Source organism: Andrena cerasifolii, chromosome 15, assembly GCF_050908995.1.
Source record: "Andrena cerasifolii isolate SP2316 chromosome 15, iyAndCera1_principal, whole genome shotgun sequence".
NCBI lineage: Eukaryota > Metazoa > Arthropoda > Insecta > Hymenoptera > Andrenidae > Andrena > Andrena cerasifolii.
Window position 1 is genome coordinate 8,960,151 of NC_135132.1, and position 22,975 is coordinate 8,983,125.

General features: G+C 43.2%; 1 protein-coding gene and 2 long non-coding RNA genes across 4 annotated transcripts; 1 reads left to right on the plus strand and 2 right to left on the minus strand.

The window, feature by feature from the left end:
• Positions 1 to 6,068: 6,068 nt before the first annotated feature.
• LOC143377355 (sorting nexin-13) lies at positions 6,069 to 11,929 on the minus strand. Its single transcript, XM_076828537.1, has 10 exons — positions 11,713 to 11,929; positions 11,137 to 11,249; positions 10,961 to 11,060; positions 10,810 to 10,896; positions 10,592 to 10,716; positions 9,974 to 10,535; positions 8,078 to 9,643; positions 7,789 to 7,977; positions 7,232 to 7,446; positions 6,069 to 7,164 (listed from the first exon to the last, which is right to left on the minus strand). The coding sequence occupies exons 1-10, from the start codon at positions 11,740 to 11,742 to the stop codon at positions 6,834 to 6,836; spliced, it is 3,318 nt and encodes a 1,105-aa protein (XP_076684652.1). The 5' UTR covers positions 11,743 to 11,929; the 3' UTR covers positions 6,069 to 6,833.
• Positions 11,930 to 16,152: 4,223 nt separating this feature from the next.
• LOC143376965 (uncharacterized) lies at positions 16,153 to 16,559 on the minus strand. The gene is made up of 2 exons (XR_013087210.1): positions 16,439 to 16,559; positions 16,153 to 16,376 (listed from the first exon to the last, which is right to left on the minus strand). It is a non-coding gene; the product is annotated as an uncharacterized LOC143376965 (long non-coding RNA).
• LOC143376964 (uncharacterized) lies at positions 16,425 to 22,340 on the plus strand. 2 transcript variants are annotated; one of them, XR_013087209.1, is made up of 5 exons: positions 16,425 to 16,553; positions 17,562 to 17,812; positions 17,927 to 19,699; positions 20,710 to 20,960; positions 21,075 to 22,340. It is a non-coding gene; the product is annotated as an uncharacterized LOC143376964 (long non-coding RNA). The 2 variants fall into 2 exon arrangements; XR_013087208.1 differs by lacking the exon at positions 16,425 to 16,553 and having other exon boundaries at positions 17,438 to 17,812.
• The last annotated feature ends 635 nt before the right edge of the window (positions 22,341 to 22,975 follow it).

Sequence of the window (22,975 nt, forward strand, 5' to 3'; positions counted from 1 at the left end):
TTCCTGAAGTTGCGTTTAGGAAAACCTAACCTAATGAAAATCACGGGCGATTTGGGCGTAAATGGAATTCAGCCTTTGAGCCTTTGATGAGCTCACTTGGAATTCTGATTCGTAGCTTGAAGCATTTACAGTACCACTTGTAATATTTCATTTGAAACTTTATTTTAAAAAATGCTATTTTGCGTCAGCTGCCTAATTTTGCCCACAGGGCCGAGCCGCAACTGGGCCCGAGCCTATAACGAGAGGACACTGCAATCCTAAAACCTTCGATTCCCGATATAATCGTTCAGCAACTTCCGCGTGCTGTTGGTTCCAAGCCCACCTAAAGGTAGATTCACACTATCCGTCTAGCCGGCGGCAGGCGTCCGTCAAAACATTCTTGAATGGGTTTTACATGGTAGACGGCACAATGTGAATGTCACCATACATAACCCATTAGAGAATGTTTCGACGGACGGTAGTCTGCCGCCGGCCAGATGGATAGTGAGAATGTACCTTAAGGGGGAACACCACTGTGACGGCCGGAAAAGTAAACAGTTTTTAAAATTTTTTTTCAGGAATAATTTACAGTTTCCACAGAAAAAATTTATTACCTGCCTTTAGTACAACGTCGTAAGAGAATATACAAAAAAAAATTATTAGAAAAACGTGCATAAATATTTTAATATTAATTAATCTTCTAGACCCCCCACACGCGCTGGTCGAATGTGTAACTATGGAACAGAGGGTTCGAAATCAAATTTCCTTTTTTTTATAAACTATATAAGTGTAGTTTCCGTTATACGCACCAATTTCTTAAACAAACTATTTTCGTAAAAATGGTGCGCTTTAAAAGAAAAGTTTCGAAAATCCGCGAATAAGATGAACAGTTTTTCTAGCGTATTTAAAAAAATTGTTTTCGATCAAAGAATCCGTACGTACAACGAAAACTCGCATGGCAGATTTAGTAGATTAATTAGTACATTAAAAAGCATATTTTTCTATTAATTTTTTTGTATAGTCTCTTAGAAAGTGTACTAAAAATTTTCTATGAAAACTGAATTTTTCCTGGAAAAAAATCTTAAAAATGGCTTACTTTTCCGGCCGTCAGTGTTGCTCCTCCTTAAACCTGCAGGTTCCCGTGTACAGAAACTCTCGCTACGAGCGTATTACACCTATGCGTTGAGCGCTCGTCGCTATCCCCACCATTTCTTGGAATCCTTCAGGCGCGAGAACCCGAGAGTGGACGAAGTACCCGTCGCCTCCAAAAGCGAGAAAGCATGCTTACGTTCTCTCGCTTCGCCTTTCACGTGCCTACGCTCTCTGTCGCGAATCGTAGACGCTACGCGTTGAGAGTTCGCGAGCGTATAGCGAGAGCACTTCGCTCCCTTGGAAACTAAACTCAATTAGCCTATTTCTATAGGCTCCGCGCCGTCTGAAGTAGCGCTACTGTTTACACGCTATGCTGGACCTAGGATCGCTCCCCGCGCAGATGTTCCCCCGGCCAGTTTCACCCTCCGCCAGCGCGTTCCGGCAGGAGATATCGATCCGCGCCAGCATCTCACCCTCGATCGAATCGCTGGAAAGATTTGCTCCCCGTCCGCGGCCCGACTGCCGCGGAATCGCGGCCTGCCCTCCACGGTTAGAATCGATACGCGCGGATCGGTCTCCGATCTCGTGTTCTAGCTTCTTCTATCCGCTCACCGTGGACCCGCGGCACTGCTGTTTATTTATTTTAAGTCCCAGGCGTATCCTGTTTCGGAACCAGAGCCAGCTGACCGCAGCTCGGCATCGTTTTCTCGTTTTATTCGCTTGCGTTACGCGCGCGAGCCGGTGTCGGTGTGAATTAGTCGAGAAAAATAGAGGCGGAGACTGCGGCGCCTCGTCAGGGCGAAGAATAAAATTCGTTTGCTTATTGTTCAGCGCGGGTAACTTTAAGCCTAAAGTAGGTGGAGTTCCTTTAACGCTGGGTGGCACCTAATACCTGAAATTAACTATATAAAAAAACTAAAAAATAAATTAAGCTTCGAGGCACGTTCCACAGCCAAGGAGATTGACTTAACATTATTCCTTCTTACTCGAGAAAAATCTTAAGCGTCCAGCACTAGAGGAACTCCCCACCTTCAAACACTTCCGCCGAGTTCCTAAAGATTCCCCTGAAACTAGTTTTAGCAGCGCGCGAGTCAGGGAGATGTTAGCGGAACCCTACTTGAAGAGGAACGCGGCAGAGGCGCGTGGCTGTGCGTCGCAGCTCCCTCCTTGCTAGCCTTGCATCGAAATCCCCGTGCCACCCCCTGTGCCGGGAAAAAGAAGCGACGCTATTAACGGAAATCTTCCCAGCCACGCTCTCCTTCCTCCGCTACGCACCTGGAGCAGCGGTCACTGAAGACCAACTGCCCGCTGGAAGGTGACAATATTACACTCTCTACAATTACCGTGGTAAACATAGAATTACTAGTCTATAATTAACTTGGATCAATGGCGCGTTGCAGGACCGGCCAAGGAGACCCCCGTGTACACCCAGCACTGCACTGTAACTCGCGTAGGATTCTACCTGCCGGGCGACGCTGAGGATCCCGGGAGAGACGCGCGTGACGCAACGGCCAGCGGAGCCTCGCCGCAGCCGGCGACGCACTGTAAACAACGGGCACCGGGAGCACGCACTGGATCATCGGAACTGGGTGATCCGCGTCGGCGATCGAGGAAGCCGGCAGCGTCGCAGGGATCGTCGGCGATCGCGCACTTGGTCGGCCCGGGACCGAGTCGACGCGACGCGACGCGAAGCGGCGCGGGCAAAACGTGTGCCGTTCGAATCCCGTGGCCGAGGGCTGAAGGGTAGCGCGGAGCACACACAGCGTGGCTACGTAACGGGCCGAGGGAATCGGTTTGACGTCAGAGAGAGGACAGGGAGAGCGATCGTGGCGCATGGTTTCCAACGGCATGGGACTTCGGACACGACTGATCGAGTGACCGAGGGGGTAGCATTGTAAGAATACCCCTCCTCGTGCGCTTGTATAGAATTACGTGTGTGCCCGCTCATCGCGCATAGAACGGCTCTCCGTCCCCTTGGCTCGAGCAAAAGGGAGAGAATCGAAGGGACGAAGAGTGGCTCTCCGCTCTCTTTCCCCTCTCTCTTCGCGCGCGCCCCGCAGCCCCGCCTGCCTTCCTCCCATCCCTCGTGCGGCTGACTCTCCTTTCACCGTCTCTCTGCCCAACCCTTGGCTCTGTCCTCTCTGTGTGCATGCACCGTGTGCCCCCTACCCCGCCGCTCACGGTTCCCCACGACACCATACCACGCCACGCCGCGCGTCTCTCTTTCCCCGTGCCTCTGCGTGAATCATGCATATCGATTTTCTTTCGTTTAGTACGCCGTTCGTTCGGTAGTTGTTCACCGCCGCCGTCGCGATCCCCCTCTTCTTTCAGGAAGCCCGGGGGCCGAGCGGACGCGAACCTCTTTCTGAAAACGCGCGCCCGAACGCTGCAGCTCCCACCACCCGGTACCCAATTCTTTCCTTCGGGACATTCCCCATGCGAACTCGGACAGACTGCGGAGTAAGCTTTCGAAGATTGATGAAATATGAACACGTTGTAGGGTTTAGTGATATTTGAACGTATCTCAAAGGAGTTTTCGAAATTTTGAAAAATGTCGATTTTACAGCTGTTTCGAGTTAAGTGCTAATTTTTTTTCAATGTATTATAGGTGTGGAAGTAGTAAACGGATGGAGATGAGCTTTACGGGGCTTATAGAGAAGGCGTTGAAGTTTTAAGGAAAATTAATTTAGGTTTAAAAAAAATTTAACCATTTTTGTGCAATTGTTTTAAACAAATGCAGGTTTTTAACTTCGGGTGCGATTTTAAAAATCTAAAAAAAAGGGAATATAGTTCTATCCTTTACTTTGATGGACAAATTTTCAAAAATATGGATATTTTAAAATTGGCCCTGTATAAATTGCCGATAGTTGACGCTGCGTCGCCCAGCACCGGCTCGACTGGTCCGAATAGAACCGAGCAACTCGAAAGTGGTAAGTATTTGAAAAAAACTAAAGCAGGAAAACTCTTACTGTTTTTTATATCCAATATAATGCGGTATCTCAATTTTTGGTGTTCGCAATATTTTCCTTGAAACGAGGGTGACCTTCAGTTTTTTAAATGGAATGCTATATATTTGATTACCCATAATTCTTGGATTCCCAGGTATGTCAAAATTGATCAAAAAAGGAGGTGTGTCAACAAAGGGTTAAAATAATTGCACAAAAAAAATTCAAACTTTTTTTTTTAACTGAAATAATTTTTTCTTAAAACTTCAATGCCTTCTCTATAAGCACCGTAAAGCTCATCTCCATCCGTTTACTACTTCCACAGCTATAATGTATTGAAAAAAAGTTAGCACTTAACTTCAAACAGCTGTAAAATTCGACATTTTTCAAAATCTTGAAAAATCCTTTGAGGTACGTTTAAATATCACTAAAGACTAGAACATATTCAAATTTCAGCAATCTACGAAAACTTACTCCCAAATCTGTCCGAGCTCGCATGGAATGTCCCCTTCACAATATGCCTCGTCTCCGTTTAACTCTCGTCCCTTTTCGCTAATACACTGCGCGTCTCGCGAATTACATACGCATTTGTCTTACGCTCGCGCTGAGGTTAGGAGTCAGCAGCATTTATGTGAATCTTGGGGAATTAGCAGCACCGTAATTGGAATGGGATAGAAGCCCAGCGTCGTTTCGCGCGACGATGGCAATTGGGCCACTTCTCAATTTATATTCGCAAGCATTCACTCCGCTCTTATTGTTGGATATCTTTAAGCCCCACTCCGGCGATTTCGAGCCAGCTGCAATCGAAAAATCTTTAAAGTGCCTGGATCTGCTCCCGTGTAGAGTTCGAGGGACGCCCGAAGCACTCGGCGGGCCCCCCCTCTCTTTTCGCTCGGGCAAAATGTCCCCGTATGACGCGCAGCGATGAGACGATGCTCTTGTACCCGCTGCGCGGCCCCCTCTTCTCTCCTGATGTCCTGCACTTCCCCTAATCTCGCTGCACTACACTTCCCCGCCCCGTAATAAACTCCCTTTGTTTTGGCTCGCCCCCTTCCCCGTCGTCGCGTACCCCTCTGTTTTCGTCGCTTGCAGCGGTGCCACCGGTTAATCTCACCGATTCGGGGCAATTATCGTCTGTTAAGCCCCCTTCTTTTCTTCTGGCACGAGTTTCTAGAATACGTTCAGGCTTAGGATTCGCGCGAAGGTCTAAACACACTTATCAGTTCCGTGACAGAAGAGGGGCGCAGAGGTTCTCTTCTTCTTGGAACTGGTAAGTGTGCTTAGACCTTAGCCTTCCTCCGTTCAGGTGCTTTAGAGCAGAGATGGACAACATTTTTATTTAAATAAAATTCTGAATAACGAATAAATATTCGTTCGTCAACCCGAGTTAACCTTATTCGACGCGTGGCGAATAATTTTTCTAACCTTTATTCGCAACTTGAAATTATATTTAAATAAAAGATTTTGCTCACCCCTACTTTAAGGGGGGGTTCTCGTGTAATAACCCCTGAAATTGATGATTTTTGGGGTGAAAAACTATTGTTAATAATGCATTAAACTCTTTTGGGATATATGAAAGCATCTTTAAAGTTGTAGAATTCTTTTTATGTCGATCCTTCTTATTATTTATTAATTATTGGGGGATTGTGTTAAGGGGTCGTCCTTAATATTTTTTAACCTAATTTTCAAATACAAATTCTATCATTAATGTTCCAGAAAAGTAGTTTCAGTTTAAATTTCCGGAAACCGAGTTAAATGAATTATATAAACCTTTAAAAGAATTTTAATAACTAAAAAAATAATATGTAAGTAGGGGGTGGGAATATCAAATCTCACGAATTCTTAAACTGGGGGAGAGAGGGGTAAGAATTCGCCGAAATTACCCTTACGTAATTTAAGGACGGCCCCTAACCTCTTCGACCTCAAATCCCAAAAGAGTTTAATCCAATATGACCAACAGTCTTATAAAAAAAAAATCGGCGTGGTAGAAGCGAGGCGTCACTCCTCCCTTAGGTTGAAAGGAGAGGATCGGAAGAGGGAATACAGCTCGACTTATAAACAATTCCTTTAATAAGTAAACGTGATAGATATGGCGTTCCAACACGATAGAAATAACTATGTACAATCGTGCACGACATTTACAACAATTTTACATGGTCGACGAAGACGAGGAGATAAATTAAATCCCACGAACGTAAACAGCCCTCGGGAGATTCTGTGTTCCGAGCAATTTCATTTAAATAAATAAAGACGCTACGCAAATGCCACCAACGTTCGAACGTTCCTGGCCAGTTAAGTATAGCTTAAGTTCCGCGAGACAATTTATACCACTACATGTGTAAAAAGAGAATTACTTTAGAGCGTGAAGTACATCTTAAAATGCAAATGGAATGCATGAATCCTCAATGCGTGGCTCCCGCGAGGTAGTCGCGAGGATCAGTGACGCTGTCCCTGCGTAATATCGAGAGGGGACCTCCCCCGTAACACATACTCGATTAAATCGTATTAATTTGGCCACTGGATTACTGCGCTTACTTAATACCGAGTGTATACATAGAAATGTCGTTGAGATCGCGAAAGCCTGTAACTTTCATCTTGTTCCCAGTCGAAGAATGCGTCCATCGCGATCGGAGCTTGGCGTGTCTACAGTAATTTACATGTCGGCTCTGCGAAGGGTAGCCGAGAGCGCATCGAGCTTTACAGTGCCCGCGCATGGGTAACGTACGATCGCACTAGGTCCTTTGTATTTTACAGCTTTCGTGAACATAAATTAACGCGCGCCTCGGCTGCCTAACGAGATTCTTCAACCAACAAGCATTAAGCTTTCTGCGCGTGCCTGTGCTGCACCCTCGGCGAGACGGCGTACAATTTGCGAAACATTTCCACTAGATTGTTCTGAGGGAACAGGGTCTCCACTATCCCCTCTAGCAGCACGTACATCAGTCTCCTGTTCAGCACAGGTCGCTGGAACAGCTCGAACACTCTCAAGAGACCCCGCCTGGTTGTCTCGCTGCCTATGATATGTTTCAACTCGTCCGACAAGCAAGACAGCAGCGCCACCTTGGCCGCCACTCTCGTCCTGTTCTTCATCTCCGGGTCGCGCGGCGGCTTCCTCTCCGCCTTAACGCCGTTGGGCCAGAAGCTATTTCTGCGAGGCAATGCAAGTGCTCGGTAATTAACGCTGTGGGCCCCGTGGCTGCAGCTTGTATACTCACTTGAACATCTTTAGGTACCCAGCGACTTTCGCCGGGCTGGTTAGCACCGACACGTATTCTACTATCCGCCTGTTCACTATGTCCCCAAACATTGTACGGATGATTTGCCGTAATAGAGTGATGATCCGACGCCTCAGCCACTGGTTTCGAACCTTCAAGTCGAAGATCTCGTCCATCAGCAGCAGCATTATACGCAGCGGTATATTGTCGTCGGTCTGAAGTTTGCAAATTAATAATGGCGTCATACATTTACAGAGTATTAGCTTTACTACTCGGCTTCGCTTAAAATTTAGATTCTGATTTTATAAAAATTTTATTTTTTTGAAAATGTTTATATTCATCTGGATTAGTCAGGCATAATCAGCTGAGACTGATTTCGTGATCCCAGAGTTTATCGTTTGAAAATTTTTAGGTGACAGACAAACACCCAAACATATAAAAGCTATCTGCTTTATACATTAAGATTCTTCAGATACTATAGATGTATGAAAAAAAATCGCTTTTCTGAAAATTTTGATAGGAATGTCCCCTTAAAGCAGAAGAAAATAAATCGGTACCTCTACATCCAGACCAGCGCCAACCTTAGTGTTTTCATAGAAGGCATTAGGTTTCTTCGGGTTACCAAAGAACTTGCTTATATTGTCCATAACACCGTCCACGGTGTTCAGCATGTTATCAGGCATAGTTTTGACAGCCTGCGTCACAGTCTTCATAGACGTCTTCAAGGGATTTATCAGAGTGTCTATCTGTATTGAATCAAACACTAGAAACCTTACTTAATCCTCCCACAGGCATTCGTTATAATCGGATAGCGATTGGTGCCTTCCACCGCTGCTCCGCACTTACCGTCCTCGATATCTGCCCTCCAGTAACTCCCTTATCATAATCCCCCTGCTCCAAGAAGTTCAACAGCAAGTTCTGCAAACCCATGTGGCCGTCCACCACCGCCGGTTTCGTCAGCTGATGCAGCCAGGCGTTCAGCATCAACATCCTCCTCTCCAGAACCGTCCTCTCCATATTGTGAAAAGCCTTCTTCGCCGGGAAGGGTATCTTCGCCAGGTCGTAGTACTTCTCCTTTATCTTCTGATACAAATCATGGAAATCGGAGTACCTCCTATAAATGTGCCACTTCTCCTGGTACCCCGAGTCGTAGTTCTTCGTCACGGCCACCGCGTATATGCCATAGGTCTTCCCGCGGTCGTTCACGATCCCGGTTTCTATGATCTTCGCAGCGATCTCGAAGCGACCCTGCTGCAGCTTCTTGATGGCGTTCCGGTCGTAGGTATTCTCGTCCAGCTTCACGAACTGATCCGCGTTCGACTCCAAGTAAAACGAGATGTCCTTGCCTTCGGGTATGTGCTCGGTATCCATGCTGGCGACCTTCCTCATGCTCTTCAGGGTTCTAACGTTCACTTCTGAGTCGGTCTCGTCGACCGACCTCGCCTCGCTCGGTTCAGCGATGCTCGCCAAGCTGGTCGACGAGGTGGACTTCACTTTGCTGTCTTTCAACTCGGCAGTCTTCTCCTCCGGCCTGTAAATCTCGGACATCTCGTCCAGGGTCTCCAGCTCGTTGTTCGTGCTGGACAGACTGATGCTGTCGAGAGACTTGGAGTCTTCCTCTGAGGCTGGGTCCTTCAGCAGGTCCAGCTCGGCCAGAAGCTTGACGTACGCGACGGACCTCTTGAAGCCGGGTAAGAACCGATCCTCTGTCTGTAATTTCTCGTAGCAGCAGGCCCGAAGGTCGTCGAACCACGTCTCCGTCACCGACTCGTTCCTTATCCTGGTTAACAAAGCCCTCACCAAAGCGTCGTCTAATTGCAGCTTCGGCGAGGCTTTGTCGCTGAGGTACTGCTGATAAATCTTCGTAGCTGCTTCTTTTAAATTCTCCAGGTCAGTATTTCTGCGCCTCGCGCTGGGGATACTGGAGCCTGCTTGCGCCGCGTGGATCTTCTGCAGCTCTATGTTGGATATCTGCTGCTCGGCTGACACCCTCCAGCCGTATATGTTTAAGTAAAAGTACAAGTACGTTTCCGCGTTTATAGAGGTCATGTAGTCGATGAAGTAACTCAGAGCGATGTTGTTCTTGAGCAACTCGTCCAGTGGTAAATTCACTAGCTTCTGGCCCGGTATCAGCAGCCTGTTCCAGTCAGGTTGAGCACCAATCCCGTCGGTCTCTGATTCCAAACCTTCCTGCATCCCGATGATCCTGGTCTCCAGGATCTTCTTCACGTAGAGAAGACTGTTGAGCTGCTGCTTCACGGACAAGTCGTCCTCCCCGCCTGAATCCTTAGATCGTAAGTGAGCTATTTCTTTAGAAACTATATTTCTCGTCGCTGTTAATTCGTCTAAGCTATCCGTCACTCGGATCACCGTCAGAAACATGTCGCTCGGTAAACCGGACTCTTTAGTGCACTGAAACAAAGCTCCGCGGTAAATCCCTGCAGCGTTTAGCCGTCTAACAAGTAGTTACAAAGTTACCAGGGCCGGCGAGAGGCGGGTTCAGCGCTTTACAAGGCCCGCGAGAAGCTCACTGTAAATTTTGCGGGGCCCTATGCATAGATATCTACTATAATAAAATTTCTAAGGCCCCGCGATCCACAAGAAGCTGAACCTAAATTTTCCGTGTCCCTATGCATAGATATGTATTATTATAAAATTTAGAAAAACATATTCTTGGGCCCAGCAAAATTTCGCAACCTCCCCTAAAAAGTTCGCGCCGGCCCTGGTAGTTCCTCCACTTACCAGCCATATACACGCCTGATTAATATAATCAGGGTCGGAGAATAAATCGAACAATGGTCTAATTATCACGTTCACTAGCAGCTCCCTTAGTATAAATCTCACAGTAAGACAATCGAAGTCTCCCTTTGGTAGTACCAAGTACAGCAAGATTTCCGATATCTCGCCTAGAAAATCAAGCTCCTGCGTGCTGTTGGTGCACACCAGGTCCCTGCAGATCAGATTGTTCTCCATCTGCACCTCCAGGTCGAAGAATATCTTCTCCAGCGTCTCCTCCTCCTTCTCCTCATTGCTCTCGATGGGCTCGGTGAGGGACGACAGATTAGGAATGTAGAATTTCGACTGGGAATACCACGACACATCGGTCTCGCTTTTATTCCGCCGGTGAGTGGGAGTCCTCTTCGGGGTCCCGCTCGACGTGCTCGAGCTCGCGCTACCTTTCTGCGGTTTCTTCGATCGGAGCTGCTTTATCTTCGCCCTCGCCTGGCGGTACAGCCTCACGTGAGAGGCTGCGTCGTCCACGAGGCGCGTCGTCAAGTACGGTATCCAGTCCACGCCCTTCACGCTGCGGAAACGATGATTTTAAAAAACCCGACGTCTCTTCGCGTCGATCCTACGTACCGATTCGCGATGTTGATAGCTATCTTCTGGGCAGTGTCCCGCACGGAGTACACGAACTCCTCGTCGTCCGTAATTACGCTGTACCATGGCTCCACGTAATCCCTGACAACGAAATCTAATATCTCCTATACAAAGGAAGTCGGAAATTGCTAAGTTACCTTTAACCAACACACGCGAGGGTACATAAAAGTAGTGAAAGTCTTAAATCGAGTATGTACTTGCAGTGACTCGTCAATAATACGGCTACCAGTGATTCTTCTATCTAAAGTAAAGCTCAGTTTCTGCTTGGACAGATCTAGGACATACTGCGAACAGAATAAGCCCACGATTAAGCCGGGCCGATAGACAGAAGACCGTAGATCCGTTTACCTGCCGAAATCTCTCAGTCTTCTTATTTAAGTCTTCCCTTTCAGATCTAATGGCATCGTCGAGATTCGCTCCATACATTCTATATACACCCGTGATTGTTCTGCAAGGAAAACACCAAATAAAATAAACGTAGGAGGGCAGAAAATAGCGTTCGATAGCCTTCAGCTGGACCGTACCCCAGGATGACGACGACGAGGCAAAGAAGCAGTTTAACGATCGTTTCAATTCCAACCAGATACACGAGCAGAGCTGCCGCAACTCCAAGAGTTCCATACAGCGGAAGGTTCATCTGCAAAAGATTTCGAAGCTTTAGAACGGAGTCTGTAAGCGAGGGTAAAAGATTCTCGAGAAGCTGCTGCGCAAACATTACGTTACTGGAAAGTTCCTATTAGATAATATATATTATCGCGAGCCTCGATCCTTGGGCAGCGCAAACAAGTAGCTTCGCGATACGTCGAGGCGACGGCCCCGAGGGTTTGGAGCTTCATCGTGGGGCCTCGCGATCGGTGAGAACTGTCACGTGAAGAGCGGAGGCGACCCTGCGAAGCGGCAGGAGGCCGAAGGTCGCGCGAGGGAAGAGGAACCGAGGCGGAAGATGTGGAGATCTCGGGCGGAGGTTGTGTAAGTGACGTGAGTGTGGCCAGCGGCTACCAGCGGGAGAATCTTGCCCATCGGTGGGGAATAATAAGCGGACGTGGGATACGTATGTTCCGTCTGCTACGCTGCGTCTCCGCGAGCTTCTGTGCACCCACCTTTGAATCCTCGGATAAACAGCCGTGCATGTAGCTACACACATATTGCGGGTCTCGTACGAGTGGTCGCACGAACTGGTCAGCTAACCAGCAACGGTTTATTTACATGTTCCTTGCGAGAGAACATTAATCCAGCGAATACGTCGAACGACATGACTGTTAATTCTGCGTGCAGATGGTAGAGGCGCTTGCACGCCGCGCCGCGAATTTTATGCTACACGCGTGGCCCGCTGACACGCTCCGTCCTCTTCCTTGTAATTATTCTAGCCGTTTAGTCGATCGAAATGTTTCTCGCAGGGGAGGTATTTAGTTGGGCTGCTAAGCTACACTGCAGCGCGCGAATTAATGACAGTATTGGAATTAGGGCTGTCGGATTCCTGAATTGGATAGGGTGGGATTCTAATGCTTGGGTCGAACGTGACTCGATTGCGAAAAGCAGGGTGATTCAATATTTCAATCCCGAGTTGGAGCTCGACTCTTCGCAGCCGATAATTCTCGCATATACCGACCTGCCTCGGTGAATGGGAATCTCACGGGGAACTCGTGAATTATCGATTTTCTAAAAATAATTCACGCGTTAGTAGTTGCATCTTGTTGTATAATCGAGCGATGACCTTCTCGCAGATCTGGCCAATGATTAATTAGTTATTTAGAATTCTTCGGCGGCTCCAATTCCGGGGGACTTCGTTACCAATTTCAGTAGTGATCAGCGGTGGTTTGTATTCACCTTCCATCGATAATTAATCAAATTTAGCGAGTGCAGTTGGTGATGCGAACCTTTGGCTATCTCCTGCGAGGAGATTTATAAATATTCTCCTCGGGGGTAGGCAGTTATTACTAGTAAGTTATTAGGAATTAAAGGGACGTGGTTTGTTCGCTGCTGTACGAAGCGTTTTAATAAAAGGGTCTCGAATTTACCGACCGCGAGACGCTGTAGCCGAGGAGAAATAGTCTGGTGTCCATTTTGACCAGGAAATTCTGAAGTGTTAGCCGGGTTGCAGGGTGTCCGAGGAGGTATTAGAGAAAGAAGGGGATGGCGTGTGAGAAGGAGAGAGATAGGGAGAGTGTGTGAGAGAGAGAAAGAGAGTGCACAAACCGTGTCGCGATCCTAAGCGACTTATCCACTTTTGCTGTTTAATCTTTATGTATGATCCCTCGATTATTCTCCACTATCGCAGTTGCAATCGTATCGGTTTATAATTAATCACTTATCATATACACTTATCATGAGGGACCTGTTGTGGAAAGTGCCTGGGTTCGAGATTCTCGCTGAGAATTTCGCGATGCTCCTGGGTCGTCCTTCGCTATGCTAGTCTTATCTGCAACCTAGAAAAAAATTAAAATCGACTTGCAAAAAATAAATATGCACTAAAAAGTAAAAAATAATTTTGTCCCTTATTTAATCGACGACTCTCAATCCTTTAAGTCGGCGCCAGATTTACACAGTGTAAAAATATGAGGGTCGTAGATTAAGGGGGTAGACACGGGTAATGCAGCGCGCTGTATACCGACACAATCTGGCCCGAAACATGGGTTCGGGATTTTTCGTTTTTCGTCCTTATATGAGCAGATTTGGGGCTGGGCGAGGTCTCATTCGAAAGAGGAAGGTTCAATGCAGAGCGCTCTGCTCATGGTTCAACGAGATTGTGTTGATATGTAATAATATCAGTGTCCAAAGTAAAGCAAAAGTCGACAAAATATACCCGCAGAATCCAAGCATTTTTAGGTCACTAAAAGAGTTTTGTGACTCAAACGGTGAGCAGAGCACTCCGCATTGAATCTTCTTCTTTCGAATGAGACCTCTCCCAGGCCAAAATCTACTCATATAAGAACGAAAAACGAAAAATCGTGACTACATTCCCAAATCAGAGTTCCGCCATATTGGCGATAATACATAGCAAGTCACGTGACAAATTTAGTTGAGGTAGTAGATACGAGATGGCGCCTACTCGGGAGAACTGCCAACGTGGATTCATAGCAAAACTGAAGCGATAGCTGGATATACGAGCCACAATAAAAGCATGATGGAGTCAATGTATGCATTTTCAGACGATTGTAGGTTAGGTTATATTCATTTTAGGCATACATTGACATAGGAACTGCCGGGAATTGTATACATTTACTAAATTAACGCTTTTATCGTTACATATACATCACTTGAAATCGCTGTCGTATTTATGTCATAGTAATTCAGGCAGTTAGAACAACAACGGACTAACCTACATTAAAAAAAAATTTCCTATTGTACATCGATGGCTTACAATCAGTGCACACATATTGTATGTCCACTTTTAGGGTTTTTGAGAAAAACAGGTTCAAACATTCAATGGTACTTTATAATTACATAAATACTTTTTGCATTATTGTAATATAGGTATCACTGAAAGTATGTAATTAGTAGTATCAGTTAGAATCTGCAAAAATATAATAATAACTCGACAATAATGCTTTGAAGTTGGACATGCTATTGTAACCAAGTACAGAGGAGGACATACTATACTGAATGATATTATATAAATTTAATTTTTAAAGTAACAGGAATAAAAAAGTAATTCGCGGTAGATATAGGAACACTTTAAATTTTTTTTATTTATTGTTACATTTTTCCAAGACTATTTTGTAACTATGTTGTAACGTTTCTCCCATGTTCAATAATAGACAAGTCAAGTTACTAAAAATATTTTTCAAGTTACTAATATATTATATATTTCCTATGTACTTTACTGATATGTTAGTAGAATTGTACAGCGTTGAGATGTATTTTACATGAAATAAAGGGGAATTGTCTTAAATTAGGAAGATAATTATATTCTTTATATGTTTTGCCTGAAATTAGTTGTATTTTCTATAATAGACAAATCTATTTGTTGTATTTTCTATAATAGACAAATCAGATTGCTAAAAATATTTTCTTCTTGTTACAGATTAACCTTGGGAACATTTCTCGGTAGACAGGATTGAGGAACTTTAAGTGAGACAAATGATGGAAAGCTGATAGTGATTTTATACATAAAATGAAGTGAAATTATATATTTTATACTTACTAATAATACAATATTAATCAGCATTCATTTCTACATACTTATATTAATTTATTGTAACACTGTAAAAGCCTTTTCTGCAAATAAAGTGGGAAAAACTTGAAAAGAACTGTATTATTATTTAGAAATACCTTTTACATATTCCTATCCAAATTCCAAACCTTTGCAGCTTCGATTCGCAACTTTAAAGGTGACGCCTTTGAAACTGAAATTCAGAATACCTCTTTTCGCTTCATGTTCTCCTGATGCCTGGGCCAAAATCTGGCAAAAATTTTCAGAATGCACAAAATTGGGCTTCGTAACAGGAGAACATGATGTCGAAAGAGGTGGCACTAAGTAACGTCTTCGGAGAGAGAATCGAGGATGCCTTCGAAGCTGAAATTCAGAATACCTCTTTTCGCTTCATGTTCTCCTGATAACTGGGCCAAAATCTGGCAAAAATTTTCAGAATGCCCAAAATTGGGCTTCGTAACAGGAGAACATGATGTCGAAAGAGGTGGCACTAAGTAACGTCTTCGGAGAGAGAATCGAGGATGCCTTCGAAGCTGAAATTCAGAATACCTCTGTTCGCTTCATGTTCTCCTGATACCTGGGCCAAAATCTGGCAAAAATTTTCAGAACGCACAAAATTGGGCTTCGTAACAGGAGAACATGATGTCGAAAGAGGTGGCACTAAGTAACGTCTTCGGAGAGAGAATCGAGGATGCCTTCGAAGCTGAAATTCAGAATACCTCTTTTCGCTTCATGTTCTCCTGATACCTGGGCAAAAATCTGGCGAAAATTTTCAGAATGCACAAAATTGGGCTTTGTAACAGGAGAACATGATGTCGAAAGAGGTGGCACTAAGTAACGTCTTCGGAGAGAGAGAATCGAGGATGCCTTCGAAGCTGAAATTCAGAATACCTCTCTCCGCTTCATGTTCTCCTGATACCTGGGCCAAAATCTGGCAAAAATTTCCAGAATGCACAAAATTGGGCTTTGTAACAGGAGAACATGATGTCGAAAGAGGTGGCACTAAGTAACGTCTTCGCAGAGACAATCGAGGATGCCTTCGAAGCTGAAATTCAGAATACCTCTTTTCGCTTCATGTTCTCCTGATACCTGGGCCAAAATCTGGCAAAAATTTTCAGAACGCACAAAATAGGGCTTCGTAACAGGAGAACATGATGTCGAAAGAGGTGGCACTAAGTAACGTCTTCGGAGAGAAGTAGAAGCCTTGAGCGAAAGTCGATAGAGTTTGAGAGTAGTGAATGGCATATTTAAAGTAGTGCTTTAATGCGAAGATTTTTAAAACCACTCTGCGTGGAAGGATCTTTTTAGGTGTTCTTTTTAGCATGTCTTTTATATGGGATTTGGAATAGGAAGGAGTAAGTAGAGCTCGTTAAATAAAAAAACTCTTTTACCACTTAGCTGCAATTTATTCAAATAAGTAAAATGCAATACAATGAAATGTTACAAGTGTAACTGGGTTAGGTCTGGGTTAGGGGAGGGTTAGGGGTATCCGTTAGGGACTTCTCCACGTAGAAAAAAAAAAAAAAGGTCTGGGTTAGGTCTGGGGTCGGCTGAAGCAGTATCAGTCGAAAATGCAGCCGGTTTAACGTCTTCTATGTAAAAATTCCTTACCTGTAAAGCAGAAATATACACGATTAATAATCGCTCTAGTTACAGTATGTGAGATTAGTTACATCGCATCAGGGGGACCAAGCCGTCTTTGTTTGGCTGAAGTTTTCCCGTTTAGTTAGCACCGCATCGGTAGTTCGATTCGCTGAAAGAAAGGTTATGTTCTCGAACACGCAAAAGGTTGGTACATTTATTTATTTACGATCTGAGGGCGTGGGCATCTTTTGGGGGCTTTATAGATTATTATGCAATTAATTTGCAAAATAAAATTGTTTATTTATTGCTCGAAGAAGTTTTTTGAAAATTTAACAGTAGGATAAAACAGAACACCCAATCCGAGAAAATGGCGCTGCGCGCCATCTATCGGAACGTGACCAAAAGTGGCGCCCCCTATTGAAAAAAAAAAAAAATCAACTTTGCCAGGCTGTATCTCTGTTCCAAGTGCAGATAGAACAAAATCGTAGAGGAAAATTTTGCACTGTTTAATAAACTCTATCATCCTGCGCAGTTACTTTTTTCGTAGGTGCGGCGGTACACTTGAAAACTGCATTTGAACTCATTTTTTAAATGGAACCATACAATTTTGTTTACATGAATTTATTCCTTGCGTTATTCTGCGTATAAAAAGTATAAGGTAAGATAGTCGAAAACTCAATAGCTTACGAGATATTTAATTTTATATAGGAAAAAATATTAGTACGAAGTTTCATCGTTTGGCGGCGCCACTTTTGGCATATTTCGTAATAAAATTAAATATCTCGTAAGCTATTGAGTTTACGACTATCTTACCTTATACTTTTTATACGCAGAATAACGCAAGGATTAAATTCATGTAAACAAAATTGTATGGTTCCATTTAAAAAATGAGTTCAAATGCAGTTTTCAAGTGTACCGCCGCACCTACGAAAAAAGTAACTGCGCAGGATGATAGAGTTTATTAAACAGTGCAAAATTTTCCTCTACGATTTTGTTCTATCTGCACTTGGAACAGAGATACAGCCTGGCAAAGTTGCTTTTTTTTTTTTCAATAGGGGGCGCCACTTTTGGTCACGTTCCGATAGATGGCGCGCAGCGTCAAATTTCTATGTTAGGTATCCTGTTTTACCCCGCTGTCAAATTTTCAAAAAGCTTCTTCGAGCAATAAATAAACAATTTTCTTATCAGTATTGATTGCCAAAAAATTTCTAGTGTTCACAGAAGAATCCTATGGTCTCCGATTGCAAATAAATGAATAAATAAAGGTTTAGCGTGTTCGTGAAAATAACCTCTTTCCCAGCGATTTTAACTTCTAAAGGCTCTTCCACGCAAGAAACAAACACTTTTATTATTGGAAATGATTGCATAATGATCTACAGAACCTCTAGAAGAGACCTGTTCCTTCAGACTGCAAATAAATAAAAAAAAAAAAATTTGTATACTCCGATTACATGACTGTTCCGGTAAGTTAACCTATTATGTTTATAAAATTATTTTACCTAAATACTTTTAGTGGTGCAATTTAAAGTACGGACACCTGGTTACCTCCTACAAGCACCGCAAAATATTCTTTTCAGATCGAATTATTATTAACGATTTTTGGAGCCGACAAAAAGAAAATGACAATATTCTGTGATTAACGGAAATATTCATTACCGAATAATGTGAATTCTGTAGACTTCAAGTTATCGTTGCAGTTTGTACATAAACCTTTCTGACAACGCGTAATGTCGCAAAGCACCGTTTGCTTGGACACAGAATTACGAAAGTTGAGGCCCACAGAGTTGTACATGCTGGGGCAAATTCTAAACATATCAGACAATTTTCAGAATGCACAAAATTGGGCTTCGTAACAGGAGAACATGCCGTCGAAAGAGGTGGCACTAAGTAACGTCTTCGGAGAGAGAATCGAGGATGCCTTCGAAGCTGAAATTCAGAATACCTCTTTTCGCTTCATGTTCTCCTGATACCTGGGCCAAAATCTGGCAAAAATTTTCAGAGCGCACAAAATTGGGCTTCGTAACAGGAGAACATGATGTCGAAAGAGGTGGCACTAAGTAACGTCTTCGGAGAGAGAATCGAGGATGCCTTCGAAGCTGAAATTCAGAATACCTCTTTTCGCTTCATGTTCTCCTGATACCTGGGCCAAAATCTGGCAAAAATTTTCAGAACGCACAAAATTGGGCTTCGTAACAGGAGAACATGATGTCGAAAGAGGTGGCACTAAGTAACGTCTTCGGAGAGAGAATCGAGGATGCCTTCGAAGCTGAAATTCAGAATACCTCTTTTCGCTTCATGTTCTCCTGATACCTGGGCAAAAATCTGGCGAAAATTTTCAGAATGCACAAAATTGGGCTTTGTAACAGGAGAACATGATGTCGAAAGAGGTGGCACTAAGTAACGTCTTCGGAGAGAGAGAATCGAGGATGCCTTCGAAGCTGAAATTCAGAATACCTCTCTCCGCTTCATGTTCTCCTGATACCTGGGCCAAAATCTGGCAAAAATTTCCAGAATGCACAAAATTGGGCTTTGTAACAGGAGAACATGATGTCGAAAGAGGTGGCACTAAGTAACGTCTTCGCAGAGACAATCGAGGATGCCTTCGAAGCTGAAATTCAGAATACCTCTTTTCGCTTCATGTTCTCCTGATACCTGGGCCAAAATCTGGCAAAAATTTTCAGAACGCACAAAATAGGGCTTCGTAACAGGAGAACATGATGTCGAAAGAGGTGGCACTAAGTAACGTCTTCGGAGAGAAGTAGAAGCCTTGAGCGAAAGTCGATAGAGTTTGAGAGTAGTGAATGGCATATTTAAAGTAGTGCTTTAATGCGAAGATTTTTAAAACCACTCTGCGTGGAAGGATCTTTTTAGGTGTTCTTTTTAGCATGTCTTTTATATGGGATTTGGAATAGGAAGGAGTAAGTAGAGCTCGTTAAATAAAAAAACTCTTTTACCACTTAGCTGCAATTTATTCAAATAAGTAAAATGCAATACAATGAAATGTTACAAGTGTAACTGGGTTAGGTCTGGGTTAGGGGAGGGTTAGGGGTATCCGTTAGGGACTTCTCCACGTAGAAAAAAAAAAAAAGGTCTGGGTTAGGTCTGGGGTCGGCTGAAGCAGTATCAGTCGAAAATGCAGCCGGTTTAACGTCTTCTATGTAAAAATTCCTTACCTGTAAAGCAGAAATATACACGATTAATAATCGCTCTAGTTACAGTATGTGAGATTAGTTACATCGCATCAGGGGGACCAAGCCGTCTTTGTTTGGCTGAAGTTTTCCCGTTTAGTTAGCACCGCATCGGTAGTTCGATTCGCTGAAAGAAAGGTTATGTTCTCGAACACGCAAAAGGTTGGTACATTTATTTATTTACGATCTGAGGGCGTGGGCATCTTTTGGGGGCTTTATAGATTATTATGCAATTAATTTGCAAAATAAAATTGTTTATTTATTGCTCGAAGAAGTTTTTTGAAAATTTAACAGTAGGATAAAACAGAACACCCAATCCGAGAAAATGGCGCTGCGCGCCATCTATCGGAACGTGACCAAAAGTGGCGCCCCCTATTGAAAAAAAAAAAAAATCAACTTTGCCAGGCTGTATCTCTGTTCCAAGTGCAGATAGAACAAAATCGTAGAGGAAAATTTTGCACTGTTTAATAAACTCTATCATCCTGCGCAGTTACTTTTTTCGTAGGTGCGGCGGTACACTTGAAAACTGCATTTGAACTCATTTTTTAAATGGAACCATACAATTTTGTTTACATGAATTTATTCCTTGCGTTATTCTGCGTATAAAAAGTATAAGGTAAGATAGTCGAAAACTCAATAGCTTACGAGATATTTAATTTTATATAGGAAAAAATATTAGTACGAAGTTTCATCGTTTGGCGGCGCCACTTTTGGCATATTTCGTAATAAAATTAAATATCTCGTAAGCTATTGAGTTTACGACTATCTTACCTTATACTTTTTATACGCAGAATAACGCAAGGATTAAATTCATGTAAACAAAATTGTATGGTTCCATTTAAAAAATGAGTTCAAATGCAGTTTTCAAGTGTACCGCCGCACCTACGAAAAAAGTAACTGCGCAGGATGATAGAGTTTATTAAACAGTGCAAAATTTTCCTCTACGATTTTGTTCTATCTGCACTTGGAACAGAGATACAGCCTGGCAAAGTTGCTTTTTTTTTTTTTTCAATAGGGGGCGCCACTTTTGGTCACGTTCCGATAGATGGCGCGCAGCGTCAAATTTCTATGTTAGGTATCCTGTTTTACCCCGCTGTCAAATTTTCAAAAAGCTTCTTCGAGCAATAAATAAACAATTTTCTTATCAGTATTGATTGCCAAAAAATTTCTAGTGTTCACAGAAGAATCCTATGGTCTCCGATTGCAAATAAATGAATAAATAAAGGTTTAGCGTGTTCGTGAAAATAACCTCTTTCCCAGCGATTTTAACTTCTAAAGGCTCTTCCACGCAAGAAACAAACACTTTTATTATTGGAAATGATTGCATAATGATCTACAGAACCTCTAGAAGAGACCTGTTCCTTCAGACTGCAAATAAATAAAAAAAAAAAAATTTGTATACTCCGATTACATGACTGTTCCGGTAAGTTAACCTATTATGTTTATAAAATTATTTTACCTAAATACTTTTAGTGGTGCAATTTAAAGTACGGACACCTGGTTACCTCCTACAAGCACCGCAAAATATTCTTTTCAGATCGAATTATTATTAACGATTTTTGGAGCCGACAAAAAGAAAATGACAATATTCTGTGATTAACGGAAATATTCATTACCGAATAATGTGAATTCTGTAGACTTCAAGTTATCGTTGCAGTTTGTACATAAACCTTTCTGACAACGCGTAATGTCGCAAAGCACCGTTTGCTTGGACACAGAATTACGAAAGTTGAGGCCCACAGAGTTGTACATGCTGGGGCAAATTCTAAACATATCAGACAATTTTCAGAATGCACAAAATTGGGCTTCGTAACAGGAGAACATGCCGTCGAAAGAGGTGGCACTAAGTAACGTCTTCGGAGAGAGAATCGAGGATGCCTTCGAAGCTGAAATTCAGAATACCTCTTTTCGCTTCATGTTCTCCTGATACCTGGGCCAAAATCTGGCAAAAATTTTCAGAGCGCACAAAATTGGGCTTCGTAACAGGAGAACATGATGTCGAAAGAGGTGGCACTAAGTAACGTCTTCGGAGAGAGAATCGAGGATGCCTTCGAAGCTGAAATTCAGAATACCTCTTTTCGCTTCATGTTCTCCTGATACCTGGGCCAAAATCTGGCAAAAATTTTCAGAACGCACAAAATTGGGCTTCGTAACAGGAGAACATGATGTCGAAAGAGGTGGCACTAAGTAACGTCTTCGGAGAGAGAATCGAGGATGCCTTCGAAGCTGAAATTCAGAATACCTCTTTTCGCTTCATGTTCTCCTGATACCTGGGCAAAAATCTGGCGAAAATTTTCAGAATGCACAAAATTGGGCTTTGTAACAGGAGAACATGCCGTCGAAAGAGGTGGCACTAAGTAACGTCTTCGGAGAGAGAATCGAGGATGCCTTCGAAGCTGAAATAGCCACTAAACATTTATTGTCATATAGCATATATTTAGGTTATATTTTCTGTCACTTCGAGGAGCCGACCACATAATAATCACGCGTATCCAGTCTGCGCATTTTCACTAGCCCAATTCAACATTCAATACAATTTTGTATATATAATGTTTGTTGATAACTGCTTTCTGCAGAGGACGTGTAATAAGTGTATTTCATGTTCTGTTTCGGTGCTTTGCTAATAAAAAAATGTCTAACCTAACAAATTTCATTTTCTGGGGACATTCCCTCATCTATTTTCCCTTTTCACTTAGAATTCCTTACTGCTAACGTAGAATATTGTAGCATAAGCACATTTCAAGTAATTGAAATGTACAATGAATTTTCTACGTTTACAGTACCAGCCGACTTTCCGTTTAAATTTTTATAAGTATAACGGAACAGCTGAGAACTTCTTTCCTTATTCAGAATAGAATACAGAAATAGCAAACAGCTCCCTCTCGCGTTCACCGGGTAATCGTCGATCTATCGGTATTACCATTTCTGTGTAGGAAAAATTGCTGCAATACCGACCTGCCGAATCGGCCAGGTCACGTGACGTGTCTACCCCTTTAAATAAGAGAACAAATTATTTCTTACTTTTTAGTGCAAATTTATTTTTTTGAAGTCGGTTTTAATTTGTTTTTTTTTATTTTTTGCCCGTACGTATATAAAATAAGAATAATTAGGTGACAATAGTCGTTATTATTAACCAGAACTGGCAAAATATTGGGCCAACATTGATGCAGTGTAGAATGGGACCACCGGGGTGTCGCCCTCTTCCGAATAAAAAAAAGATCATCAAAATCGGTCCATATGCTGAGGAGTTATGCGGGGACAAACCATGCACCTAAGAATTTAATATTTAATCAAAAGCCAAGAAATATTACACGGATTAAAGTCCGCGCCGTGGGTGCGAACAGCAATATCTTCTGAGAAATTAGCATCTGCCACAGATACAACACAACATAGTTAAATACCGCTGAATTCCGTTCCGTAGGCTCAGGAATTCAGCAG